The 14,429-nt window shown below is 37.4% G+C and overlaps 1 protein-coding gene across 5 annotated transcripts in view; it reads right to left on the bottom strand.

Annotated features, from left to right (window-relative positions):
- ATP11A (ATPase phospholipid transporting 11A) overlaps positions 1–14,429 on the bottom strand; it is a 127,709-nt gene that overhangs the window by 45,393 nt on the left and 67,887 nt on the right. For all 5 annotated transcript variants that reach the window (XR_007889336.1, XM_051617655.1, XM_051617669.1 and 2 more), the window contains exons 3-7: positions 10,177–10,266; positions 8,964–9,044; positions 5,507–5,614; positions 1,258–1,386; positions 898–1,001 (exon numbers count right to left, since the gene is read on the bottom strand). Coding sequence is in view for 4 of the 5 variants with exons in the window: in XM_051617655.1 (XP_051473615.1) it covers positions 898–1,001; positions 1,258–1,386; positions 5,507–5,614; positions 8,964–9,044; positions 10,177–10,266 (512 nt within the window). In the remaining variant the exon portion in view is untranslated. The remainder of the gene's footprint in view (positions 1–897; positions 1,002–1,257; positions 1,387–5,506; positions 5,615–8,963; positions 9,045–10,176; positions 10,267–14,429) is intronic.

The following is a 14,429-nucleotide window of genomic DNA, read 5'->3' as shown; positions in this document are numbered from 1 at the left end:
TTACTTCAAATATTGCTAAAAGGTTTTCCTGTGTTCCGGATACTCAGTTTTTAAATGTCTTGCTAATCGTAATGGCTTCATACTATCATTACTTAATATCTCAAAGCCGGTAAGGTGAAGTTGATCAGTAATGATAACAGGTGTAAAACTGTATTTCAAATAGTCCCGATTTCAGATTTTTTTGGCTGAATTCTTGTCAGATCTAATTAAACTGTCATTTTTTTACCTCGTAATGTGGCTGATGAAGTTTGTACTAGGAGCAGAAGCTTTTGCCATTTTCTTGATGCTCATCTGTTCTTGCATTATTAGTACCTTTCATCTGTAGTTTCTTTGCTGGAATCTTTTTAAGTTACTCAACCATTTTGTGAGGGTTAATTTAGTTAGAACTAGATAATATAATCTCTAAATCCACTTAACCAGGCACACACAAACAGCATTACCCTGCATTACACTGAAAGCAAAGGAATAAGTGAGGAGGGTGCTAATGGCAACCTATCCATGTTGAAGAGAACCCTCTCTTCCCCCAGGGATTCCTCATGAACTGTCCGTGACATGTGACACTGACATATACACTGAGTAAGGGTGCCAGTGTCAAGAAATATATTATCTATTAGTAAAGCTTTTTATTTTCTTTATTGCTTAGATTAAATAAATAGAAGTTCTAAATTATTTTCATCATGCATCTCAGTGGATTATCTGGTGCACGTGTCTTTGGAGACCACTGGTCTAGAGCAGACCACTGAACTACCTTCAGGAAAGGAGCATGGATGGAAGACTAACCCCGACTCTGGGGCCCACCCTAACCAGCCAGATGCAGCCAGTATCTTTTCATTACTATATTCTTACAACTTATTATTAGAGTACCTTAAAAGAAACAGGTAAGAATTATTTTCTTACTTATAAAGGTCAGGCTGAGGTTGTTCACATTCAATGGTAGCATGTAGTGCATCAATTTCTTGTTCATTGTGAAATGCTTTTGTATCTTGAACAGCATAGTAAGTCTGGAATAAATAAAAAGGTGTAAATAAAATTAAAAAAGTAAGGACAGGTATAGAAGACAAAATCTCAAACAAATACATATTGAAACTTTCTATAAGTCCTGATGCTTTAAGAGGAATTAAGTCAACTGGTAGAAATGAAAGTTATAAAAAGTTAGCATATCTGCTCACACATCTAAGCATGAAGTCATATTGTAATCTGTGTAAAAAATTAAATGCAAACTTTGCCTTAAAAAGAAAATGTAGAGCATTTTATTACTTTATGACTGGATTCACCATCCAAACTAGCTGTTGTAACAAAACATGTTCCATCTCCTCTACTACTTGATAGAAATATTAAGTCACATGGGAATGTTTCATCTTCTTTTACCATTACAATATCTCCAACCTAAGGAAAAAACACAACAAAATAAAATGCATTATCATTTATGTAGCAGCCCAAATTTCAGATTTCAAAGTAAAAACCTAAGTTCACTCAAATGTCTTTAAAATTTGTATTTTTTCATTTACACCAGGTTTTTACCAGAGAAATAAATAACTACATAAGTATCTGAAAAACTCAATTACACCTTGCGGAATGACTGAGGTCTACTGTGTACTACCTTTCCTCTCAGGACAACAATTTTTCACATACTGTCTTAAGTTTTGCAACATTATTTAATAGGTCACAGAATCACAGAATGTCTGTGGCTAGAAGTGACCTCCAAGATCATCCAGTCCAGCCCTAGACCTAACAGCACAAGCTCACCACTAAACCATGTCCCTAAGCACCAGGTCCACATGCTGTTTAAATGCATCCAGAGATGGTGACTCCACCACTGCCCTGGGCAATCTATTCCAATGCCTGACAACCCTTCAGTGAAGAAATGCTTCCTAATATTTAACCTAAACCTTTCCTGGCACAGCTTGCATCCATTCCCTCTGGTCCTATCACACATCACCAGGGAGAAGAGGCTGTCCCCCTCATCACTCAAACCTCCTTTCAGGTAGTTGCAGAGAGCAATGAGGTCTCCCCTCAACCTCCTCTTCTCCAGACTAAACAACCCCAGGTCCCTCAGCCACTCCTCATAGGATTTGTGCTCTAGGCCCTTCACAAGCCTCGTTGCCCCTTTCTGGGCATGCTCCATCACTTCTATGTCCTTCTTATAGTGACGGACCCAGAGCTGAACACAATATTCAAGGTGTGGCCTCACCAGTGCCCAATACAGGGGGGTGATCACCTCCCTATACTATCCTTCTTTTAAGACTAAGTACAACAAAACCTTCCAAAAATAGCTGGAATGTGAGCTACTCTTTTTGGCTCTTGAAGATAAACATCTAACTCTGAATATTACAATTAAGAAACAGCTGAACAAGCTAAGAATTCAAACTCTGACAATACATTTTCAGCAGAATTTGTGACTAGAAGTTCATCCTATTTTTATCCACATTCAACAGTGAGCAAATTAATTTTTATTCATGTAAGCATAGGTGGCATCTTACAGCACATTAAAGCTGTAACAGCTGTAACAGCTAAGTAACTGTGGTGTAATATTCAGAATATTACTGTAAACCATTTGTTTGAGAAAAACAGCCTTTGATACGTTTTTGGAGGTCATCTTTTACAAAAGAATATGAAAAAAGGAACAAATGGCAAAGATACAAGTTTCAAAAATATCACCATTTCAATAAAAAAACCCATAAAAATGTCATTTTTGTAATTTTTCACGTAGCACATCTGTTCAATATACTTTTGTGTCATAATTTATTATCAATAATTCTTCTCATTACATATTTATAAAGCTAACTTCTAATATCTTTAGCAGTAGGCAGAAGCCAGTCAATTCTAGTTAAGCAAAATAGTCTGATAACATTCAGCAATAGTAACACCTAAAAATAAAGTTGTGACAGCTCATGTAAGATTTACTAATATGTATTGAAGAACTAGGACGATGATAATGAATGAGATTTAACTCTTTGTAGAGACAATAGAGACCTTTTTTTAACCAATAGCAATGAAAAATTGCAGATTGTACATATGGCAAAGGAGAATTCAAGTTGCTGTGCATACCTGCAACAATCAAGTATCAAAATTAACAGAAACCTCAGTAAGAAATGTTCCATGTTTTGTGTAAAAGATGGCACCTTTTTGAAAATCACTACTTCTAGTGCAGCAGTAGATCTGCACAGTTTACTAATTTTCAGTCTCTGAACAAAAATTAAAGACTACTTAAAACAGCAAAATGACAACCGGCTACCCCACTTCTTGGGGGAAAAAAAAAAAAAAAGCACTTTCAACCAATAATATGAAGTTCTGGACTTTCAAAATCAAGAAGGGATTAATTCCCTCATGTATATCTTTCTGATTAAATGACTTCTCATGTATCATTCTGCAGACCCAGGGAAGTGAAGATATGTAGGTGAGACAGTGTAGGGTAGGTTTGGAACTGGAGGCAGTAAATGTCTTGGCTGGAGCCAGTCTGAACAATACAGAGCCTTCCAAGAGCAGTGGAGCCTGACAGACTGGACTACTATTCAAGTTGTGTTACAATTCCAAGACGTGTCTTCAGGAGAACCTATCTTTTTGCCACAAATTCATGAAAGACAGTGACAAGATAAATTATAATAAAGCCTCCAAGTGAGAACTTCAGCAAAACCAGACAGAACACTGTCAGGGAATTATCCTGTATAAACTGTCAGGAGACAGAGAATCCATCTATGTCTAGAACAAACTGTGAGAACAACATGTAACTATTTTGATTTTAGTAGCTTGCTTTACCACCAAAATCAGCATTAATTTATTTATCAGTTATTTTACTGCAAGTTTAATCACCTCCACAGATGCCATACAGGAAAAATCTGAATTCTTCTGAACATTGAATCTGGCTAGAGGGAAAGTCAGGAGGGCAGCTTAGCAGGCAGTAAAGTGACACTACAACAAGAAGCATGAGAAAAAGCAGACCCACTGTGTCTGGAGTTTTTAAAGTTGCCACTGAAAACATTTACACATCAGAAAGTGAGTTTTTACGTGCAACTCAAAGACAAAAGTCCTCTTACTTTTGATTTCTACATATCATAGTGTTGAATGATCCTTACTATTTACTAATTCATCTAGCAAGATTCTCCCTGTAAGGCACAGAATACAAGTCACCCTGCAAGTCCAGAGCAATCTATAATACTACAATCTATTGAAACAGAATAAACAATTTGCAAAAGAAAAAAAAGAAGGAATAATTAAAAAAAACCCAACAAAACAAATCCATTACAAATAATAGCAAAGAGGATCTTACTAAAACTTAAAAGGTGTTCTGACATTTGCCACTCTGTCAGCTACAGGTGCAAAGAGGACAGAGCCAGGCTCTTTTCAGCGGTGCTCAGCGACAGGACCAGAAGCAATGGGCACAACCTGAAACATGGGAGGGTCCATCTCATTTTAACTGTGAGGGTGACTGAGCACTGGCACAGGCTGTCCAGGGAGGTCGTGGAGTCTCCACCCATAGAGATACTGAAAACCTGTCTGGACATGGTCTGGGGCAACCAGCTCTTGGTGGCCCTGCTTGAGCAGGGGCATTGGCTTAGATGACCTCCAGAGATGACTGCCATCCTCACCCAGTCTGTGATTCTGTGAAAAAGAAACCTTATCTTTTAGCAAGTCTCTTTTTCCTTTATTTAATCAACTGTCCACAGGCTTTAGGTGCAGAAGGGCACCTTCATATCATCTATTCTGTTGTCTTGTGTAATACAGGTCAGAGAATTGTATTCATTAAACCATACATCCAGATATGCCTTCCCATGCAACTATTTTTTATGCCTGTCTCTCCTATTGTTTAGTTGCTCAAAATACAGTCTCTGAATAGCAAAGAATATGGAAGCAATGGAGAAAATATGGACAATAGATTAATTAATTCCAGTTATGTGGTTAACAGCAGAAAGGCTGTGAACACTGTAGACATATTTATGCCCAAACAAGGCTGAACAGAAAATAGTTATCAAATTTGCTGAGTTCTAAAAAAAATAATGATGAAAAGTTAATCTCCTGAGAAAAAAAAGTATCCTGAAAATAAACTTCAAAATAGCAGGAAGGGAATGTAGCAACATTCAGAAGGGCAATGAAGAGGCTGTGATTTAAAGGGTAGTGAAGACAGTATTTTGAAGATGTATATGTATGCAATTTTTTTGCGTACATTGGACAAAATGGTAGCACTGACAAATTATTAATGTGCACAATCACACAGGACCAAAAACGGAGGAAACACGGAAGACAAAAAATGAGGAAAATTCCAAGTGAAAAAATGGAAAATTATGAGTTATGCGAGGAGTTAAAAAAGCAAAGGCAAAGCAGAAACATATCTAGCTTCTAAAAATACTTTATTCAGAGGCACTAAATTAAAAATTAGCATATGATAGGTCTAATCTCCATTATATGTAACGAACGCTACATCATCACACTCTATTTCTGTATAATTTGTTACACAGGAAGCGTGAAATAAAGCCTGATTCCTAAAATCTGTCAAGGCATAGCTACTTACTCTTAATTTTCGGCTTTGCTTTCTAACCAGTTTACCATGTTGAATGAAATGAACAGGGCATTGGTTTATTGCATTGTCAGCTTTATGTCGAAGCCAATCTTCATAACCCTAGAAAACAGTGAAATGGAATGACTTGGTCATGCACAATTGACTATAAAGACATAGAACAGCTCTAGCTTGCAACAAAAGTTTTTAAAAAATTATCCTTGATAAAGATAAGGAAAAAAAATTATACTCTCACTAGAACAAATGAATTTTTCATACACATCAGTAATGCAGCCATGTTGGACATACATGATCAACAGCACTCTCTGTTACAATTAGTCAACGAAATTCTATATTTTAACATAGACATTTTGATGAATAAGGATGTTTACAATATGTGTAATGATTCCTGGTCTTGAGGTGATAATCTCTTCCTCATACTCTCTGGACTCTTGAGTATGTGCAAAGTACTTATAGAAGCAGTTGCTGAAAAGATAAAAGTGTAGGAAATATATTTTGGAAGACTGGGACTCCATACTGAAAGACGACAAAGCAATGACCTGACTGAAGGTGGTCATATTTCCTGACTATCATACAACTATATCAAACTTTTTAACCCTATATAAAATATACATAGTCCTGAAAAATGTTGTGGAAATTTGCAGAGTAACCTATTTTGATTGCTCGATTATCCTTTGTATTTGTGTTTTATATGAAAAGACAAAGGGAATATGCTACTTTCCATTGAAGAAGTCCTGCCACAGGATAAAGGCTGGGACTGACAAAGACACCAGTAGTTAAGAGATAGAAAATACCACTTTTATTTCATAGCATTTTTACATGTAACTCTCTTGAGCACATTCAAAAATTCAATATAGAATGAAAGTATCACTACCTTGGATGCTCTCAGAGATGTTCTGGGAACTCACAGAGTCTTTATTGTAACTTTAGTGTAATGTGTATACCCAGGAGTTGGTACAGCTCCTGAAGCAGGTCTCAAAGTCTACAACAGTTGTCAGGAGAAAGACTCAAGGAAATATATAGAACTGCAGTACTTGGCAGACTGTGTTATAATCTAGGCTTTGGGAGGCCACTACCAAACTACAGTAAGACTCTGAAGTGTAACATTTAAAATAGTGGGAAAGCCATACCTAAAATACTAGCTATTGTACCTATCACAACTTTCGCTCACCAGTAAGAGATGAATTCTGCTACAGAACATACTCAATTTTGTATAGTTAGCATTGTAAATAAATGAAAATACTGTTCTCAATAGCTCCTTTGAAAATTAAAGAAGGAAAAGTCTGCATTTACCATACAGACTGTGAAGGTAATCACTTACTCTGTTAAGGGACAATCAAAACTACCCTCTGTTCTGGGTCTAGCTATGATGGAGTTAACTTTCTTCACAGCAGCCCATATGCTGCTGAGCTTCCTACTTAGGTATAAAACAGTGCCAATGCCTCCTCTCCAACCTATCCCCACACCAAAAAATGGTCAGTGGGCTGGGGGCAGGCAAGAGGCTGGGCTGGTAGACCTGAACTGACCAGGGAGATATTCCACACCGTATGACACTGTGCTCAGCAAGAAAAGCTCAAGGAAAGCACTCAGAATGGGGTTGTTTGGCATTTGTCCTTCTAAGCAAGCATTACATGTGCTGAGGCTCTGCTTTCCAGGAAGCGACGACATCTGCCTGCTGATGGAAAGCAGTGATAGAATCCCTTATTTTCCTTGGCTTGTGTGCATACCTGTTACTTTCTCTATCAAAGCATCGCTAACATGATACACAAGTCTTTTCACTTTCCCTCTACTTTCCACAGGAGAGGCAAGTAGGCAAGAGGTTGGATAGGTGTTTGGCTACTGGCCAGGGTCAACACATTGTCATTGTTTCAACCATCATAGACCCTCACAGATATGTAAGAAATACAGAACCCTTTCTACAAGTTTTGACCTAAAATGACAAGGAACTAGAAACTGTTGTGATGTTCAACTATTGAATGGTTTGTTTTTTTCCCAAAAAAAACACCACTTTTTTGAAGCTCAAGTGGCTGACCAAAAGATGCTGCACGTCAAGCTGCTTGTGCAGATTTTCCTTTCACATCCACATTCCATTCACTGAAATGAAGGAAAGAAATTACTGGTGTCTGGACCCAGAGATACGGAAGACTGACCAGTGAAAAGGAACGCACTGTGCTGGAGTTCTTACACAGATAGTTGTCCTGCAGGAATAAATATCATTAAATTGGACTGAAGGCAAAAAGCCAAACATATAAGAGAACACCACTGTAAAGACCATTATTTGTAACTGTTACTTTAGGAGCCCAGATTTTTAGAAATTACTCTGTGGCTATGGTGAGATGGTACAGTAAATGCAGAAGAATGTTGTAGGCACTACATGCAAAATAATGTTGAAAAACTCACTTGCTAATTTAAATTTAGCAAAATTTTTCATGAACTAACTGCATAGTAAGGTTTATGTCAGATTAGGTATCCTCTGTTCTCCTGCAGCTGACCTGAAACTTACTAAGAAATTCAGTCCTGGCTAAATCAACAGAAGTGCAGTCATGAGCTCATTCCTGAGTAATTCCTGATCCAGACCGACTCTGTAATATCAGAAGCTCTCATACACTCAGAACTGATTGTAATATTCCTATATGAATTAAAATATTCTATATTAATCAGATATTCCACTAATTTCAGGAAGATCCTATTCACATTTAAGTGCTCATGTCAACTTTAGAACTGTAGGATTAGGGCAGCAGATGCAAAACTACGTTAATCTTTTCCTTTTGGTAATACTAACTTGAAAGTGAAATGACAACCTGTACAATTTCATATCTGTACTGTGCAATTCCATTTTGATAGAACAACTTTTTCTAGGATCTTTTATACTCAATGAGGCAGCAAAAACTAATTTCTAAAAAATAATTCAATTTTATGGATTAATTTTCCAATTAAAATGAGATCACACAATAACATCTCTTCAATGCTAATCTGTAGAAAGCACTGCATCTATTATTATGAACTGCAGATTATAATCAATATAAACTGAGAACTTGAACCAAAACAATTGTTATTATCTGTTCATACTGTAAAGGATAAGGAAAGCTCAAAGGTAAGAGCAGATTTTTAAGTTTTTGCAGTTCTTACTGAAGTCATTGTTAGTCATTATGGAAATAGATAATAGGATGTGGATGGCTAATTAGAAACAAAAAAACAGAAGTCTAAGTTTGTTAACACAACAATGTAAACGATTCCTTGGAACACACGGACATCAAAATCATAAAATAATTTAGAAACAACTTGAATTAGTGAGATATCATCATATAGTAACCAATTCTATTTAAACTATAGGAAAAATATAAAATTACTCTATCAAAATTTCATTACAGTCATGCTTTAGGCATTGCCCTAAGACAACCTAACACAAAAAGGCAGAAAAAATTGAAATGTAAAACAAATAGTGGCTTACCTGCTTGATAGCTGTTACAGTGATGACAAATAAAAGTGGAAGTCCACTTGTAACTGGACTAGTTGGTGTATCAATAATTAACTGCAACAAACCCAAATATTTTCTGGTTATATGTTTCTGAATGTAAGCAGTCAATTTTTCAAGCAAGATGTTTCAAGTAATAATTTCATCAGGATATTACAAAGCTTGAAGCAACTTTTTAATTAAAAAGAACGGTATTTTAAAATATATCAACAATATATACTGCATCATCAAAACTTGAAAAATAACTACATGCTATAATAAGGTACAATACTGTATTTAGATCACATTAACACTCATATGCTAATGCATAGAAAAAAATATTTGCTTGCAAGAGTTTAAGTAAGTACTGGACTGGAAAGCTGCAGCTTTCGAGGCAAAAGTACTGAGCAGAATTATAAACTAGCATGGTGATGATTTTATGTGTTGCACAATACAGCTGTTCTTATGCAAGGAGGAAATACTGAAATATTCATCTGTGGCTTCTACAATTCCAAGCAAAGAGGCAGAACTCAGAAAGGGAATTCAAATTATAAGAAAATACTGTCCTAGAAATCTGCATAGCTTCTCTTTCTACAAAATCTGGTGTAGAAAGTAATACAGCTTTTTACTTAGTAAGATTTTTATTGTTTAATGCATTTAAGTGATTGTGAAAGGTTTGGAATGAAGACACCTAGAAAGCAGCAAACTAGTTATCCAAAGTAATAATTACAAACCAAGTATTTGTGTATCCTAAACAAGATATTGTATAAGCATCTGTATTTCGGTTTCTCTATGGGCCTTGATGACAACCCAGTGAGAAAACTTCTGCGATTGCATAAATCTGTTACAAAAATTTAATATTTAGCAAAACTAACAAAAAGTTTGTAATCAACATAATCTATAGCAATGATTTTACTGATCTGGATGTTTATGACAAAAAAATTAAAATTACACTAATTCTTTTCAATTATATCACGAGATGTCTTGCCATCAAAGCAGTGATGGTGTTAATTTTTCTTTAGGTTAGATTCACATTTAGAACATAGAAATGAAATAAAACTCCTTTTGTCACATCATCAGTGTAAAAAGCTGTTGAGACTCAACCATTTACCTCCTCTATCATCAAAAACAGTGCATTTTTAAACCTTTTTCAACTTCTTCATCTTTTAGCAAGAGTCCAGAAATGTATTGAAAAATGGACATAGCTTACCTGAACAAGGAAAATGATGAGAAAATAGAAATTAGCTATTCTTCTGAATTGCTCAAACAAATTTTTTGGTACAAAGTTCCAAAATGTATACTGAAAAAAAATTCACAGGTTATCAGTGTCTATGAAAGAAGCATTATTTACATTCTACATTACAAAAATAAAAGAAATTCACAATTCACAATTCAAGATTAAATGAAACAAGAAGCAGAGTATTTTTGTTACTTTGTCTAACAGTTTACTGATATGGAATTTTAAACTGGCAATTGTGTTCTTGGAATCATAGACATTTTCTCACCTGCAACAATCTTGGTACTATGGATTGATATAGTTTTTGACTAGCAACCATGCTCATTCAGAGAGTTAGTTACAGAACAGTTTAATTAAAGCCATTAATGAATTTTAAAAACATCTTGGTCACTTCAAAGATCACTTTTAATTCACTTCCACTTTCTACTCGACTTGACGAGGTAGGTGGCACTCAGAGTTAATTGTACAGTAAGAGCAAGTTGACCAAATACATTTTGCCATCCTGTCTTCTGTTTCTTGTCTTGGACACAAACATACTCCTTGAAATAAACGATAGCAGTGAATAAGAATAGATTTCTCTACTGACCTTACAAATTATCTAAAGTTGAAAAAAAATTACATAAGAAACAGTATATTCAACTGCAAACAGAAAATGCAAAAACCTCAAAGTAAAAAAAAATAATAGGAAAGTGAGACAAAAAGGACCTTATATCATCTAGCCCCTTCTGCTCTGCAGCACACTCAACCATACTATTTCTACACAACTAACTCTGTAGCTCAAAAAAAAATTGCAAGGATTGCTTACTGGAATGCACGTTAAAATGTCAGCTAAAACTGTGTGAAAATATGTGGAAGAGGACTTGAGAAAACTAACACTGTATGATCTTATTATCCAAATTATCATTTGATACCTAATGACAACTTTAACATAACTTTCATTTCAAAGGAGATGGGCCAAGAAGCTTCTCTTAATCTATTTGCTCTGTTACAAATATGCCTTGTCTCCTCTTGGCAAACTGCACTGATACTTGCTGATATGCAAACTAAGCCACGAGTCTGACACCTTCCAAGTTTGGCCCTGAAAGCAAAGACAGCCAGAGTTCTAGAAGGAAAATACCTTTCAACTGCAGATGAAAGGATCCTCAAGATGCATGCCTTAATTGTATGTGAAATCCCTATTATATTAATCTTTTTATTTCTTGGGAGCTGAAGCCTGGATACATGTAAGATGGGAATGAAATGTTCTTTTTCTACAATGCGTCAAAAATCAGGACCTATTCTAAATATGCCTAAAGTAAACACTTTTCCTGCTTAATAGCTACCTCAGTATTAAATCACCTGTGCACAAGCCAAAACTCAGGCACGCATACAGTAAACAGATGTGAAGTCCAAGTGCTCTCACATTGCAGTCAGAATACTTCTAATCAGACTGGAATGCTGCTTGCACTGCCCACTACCCAGTTACTTATCTTGAAATTTTGAAAGAGAACTTGTTTGACTTGATTACTTTTCCTTGCACAGTACTCTTATACATTCAAAGCCACTGTTGTGATATATGACAGAACAGATACTATTCTATTGTAATATTTTTATTTTTTCATCATTAACTTTGATTATCAGGCAATTTAGAAAGAAAAAATTAATAGAGCTTTCAGTAAAAAAACTTTTATGTTTTTATGTTTAGTCCTTTTGACAGAACAAGTGTTTTTTCCATTTTAAAGGGTTTTCTTAAACATCAAAGACTGATGATTTATACAAGCTGCCCCAAATCACCATTCATAACGTAAAAATGTAATCTACTATGCAGTAACTTCCTGTTTAAATCTCCTGTAGGGCTATTTGACTAAATATGTGGTGACAGCAGATTGTTGTCAGACTAGACATGTAAAACATCTGTTTGTGGATGTCAAATAAATTTTAGTTGTAACAACAATCTACAGAAGGGCTCAATTGTTCATCTTTACCCTTAGTATCTGATCCTCCCCATATTCCAAACTCAGTTCACTGATTTCTCTGTCAAGCAATGATCTTTCACACAGCTCCATTGCTGTTCAGTAACTCCTTTACTTGAAAAAAAGTGAAAAACCTGCAGCAGTACCATTTTATGGTCTGTGAGGTGTTACTTAAAATGGACGCTTCTTTAACACAGAGAAAGTTTTAAAACTTTGTTTTCAAACAACCCAACAGCCTTTCAGCACTTTTTTTTACTGGGCTTCAGACATACAAAGTACATACTTATTCTGCTCATTCTTCTTCAAAGAAGCAGTAGAAATTTTTGAACCCATTTAGGCAAGAACAACAGACCACTAAGATGTCTAGACAGACCTTCTAGACAGACCTCCTCTGTCCCAGCCATCAATAATAGCTCAGAGCAGTACCTACAAATGGACGATTACTGTTTAACCACCATAATCACTCCCAAGAGAAACAACACTGGCTGCTACTCAGAGCAAGATTCATCTCATGACTGCATTCCAGACAGTTTCTCTATCCTAGTTAGGCAAGAAAAAGAAGATAAGAAGATTAGAAGATTTTTGAAGATAAGAAATAAAAAATGAAGACATTAAATACATCAGTTTACTGTGCCCAGATAGAGTTAATCAGAAAATCTGTAAGTCACGTGGACATATGCCATTAAACCACTTATTTACAGAATCACAAAATGTTTGGAGTTGGAAGGGACCTTGAAGATCATGGAGTTCCAACTCCCCTGCATGGGCAGGGACACCTTCCACAAGAACAGGCTACTCAGAGCCCCATCCAGCCTGCCCTCGAACACCTCCAGGGATGGAGCCCCCACAACAACTCTGGGCAACCTGTTCCAGTGTCTCACCACCCTTACACCACAGAATTTATGCCTAATCTCCAACCTAAATCTCTCTTCTTTCAGCTTAAAACCATTACCCCTCGTCATCTCAATGCAAGCCCCTGTAAAAAGACACTCCCCAGCTTTCCTGTAGACCCCCTTCATTTGCCACTTCTGGTGCCAGGTACTGCAAGGCCGCTATGAGGTCCCCCTAGAGCCTTCTCTTCTTCAGGCTGAACAGCCCCAACTCCCTCAGCCTGTCCTCACAAGAGAGGTGCTCCAGCCCTTGGATCACTTTCGTGGCCCTTCTCTGGACACGTTCCAACAAGTCCACATCTTTCATCTGCTGGAGGCACCAGAGCTGGACGCAGTATTCTAGGTGAGGTCTCACCAGGGAAGAGTAGAGGGGCAGAATCACCTCTCTCCATCTGCTGGCCACACTTCTTTTGATACAGCCCAGGATGGAGTTGGACTTCTGGGCTGCAACTGCACATTGGCGCCTCATGTCCAGCTTTTGATCCACTGGTACCCCCAGGTCCTTTGCCACAGGGCTGCTCTCAGGCGTGACCTCCCCCAGCCTGTATTCGTATCTTGGGTTACCTCAGCCCAGGTGCAGGACTCTGCAACTTGGCCTTGTTGAACGTCACAAGGTTCACCTGGGCCCACTTCTCTAGCTTGTCCAGGTCCCTCTGGATGGCATCACGTCCCTCTGGCATAACGACTGCACCATCCAGCTTGGTGCCATCAGCAAACTTGCTGAGGGTGCTCTCAATGCCACTGTCAATATCATTAATGAAGATATTAAACAACACTGGGCACAGCACTGACCCCTGAGAGACACCACTTGTCACTGTTTTCCGTCTGGACTTAGAGCCGTTGACCACGACCCTCAGGATGTGACCATCTAGCCAGTTCCTTATCCACTGAACAGTCCACCCATCAAACCCAACTCTCTCCAGTTCAGTGAGAAGGACGTTGTGGGGGACCGTATCAAAGGCCTTGCAGAAGTCCAGAGAGATGACATCCACTGCTTTTCCCTGGTTGACTGATGTAGTCACTTCATTGTAGAAAGCCACTAGGTTGGTCAGGCAGGATTTGCCCCTGGTAAAGCCATGCTGGCTGTCCTGGATCACCTCCTTGGCCTCCAGGACAAGGTCCTTAGCATGTCTCTAGGAGGATCTGTTCCATGATCTTCCCAGGCACACAGGTGAGACCGACAGGTCAGTTATTCCCACGGTCCTCCTTTCTACCCTTTTTAAATATGGGTGTAACATGTCCTTTCTTCCAATCACCAGGGACTTCATCTGACTGCCATGACTTCAAATATTATGGACAGTGGTTTGGCAACTACATCCACCAATTCCTTCAGGACTCATCTAGGTGGAGGCATTTTAACATTTCCTTAAGCTTCAGTACTAAC

This window comes from Apus apus, chromosome 1, assembly GCF_020740795.1.
Source record: "Apus apus isolate bApuApu2 chromosome 1, bApuApu2.pri.cur, whole genome shotgun sequence".
NCBI lineage: Eukaryota > Metazoa > Chordata > Aves > Apodiformes > Apodidae > Apus > Apus apus.
The sequence above is the reverse complement of the archived record's forward strand: the minus strand, read 5'-3'. Positions and strand labels throughout refer to the sequence as shown.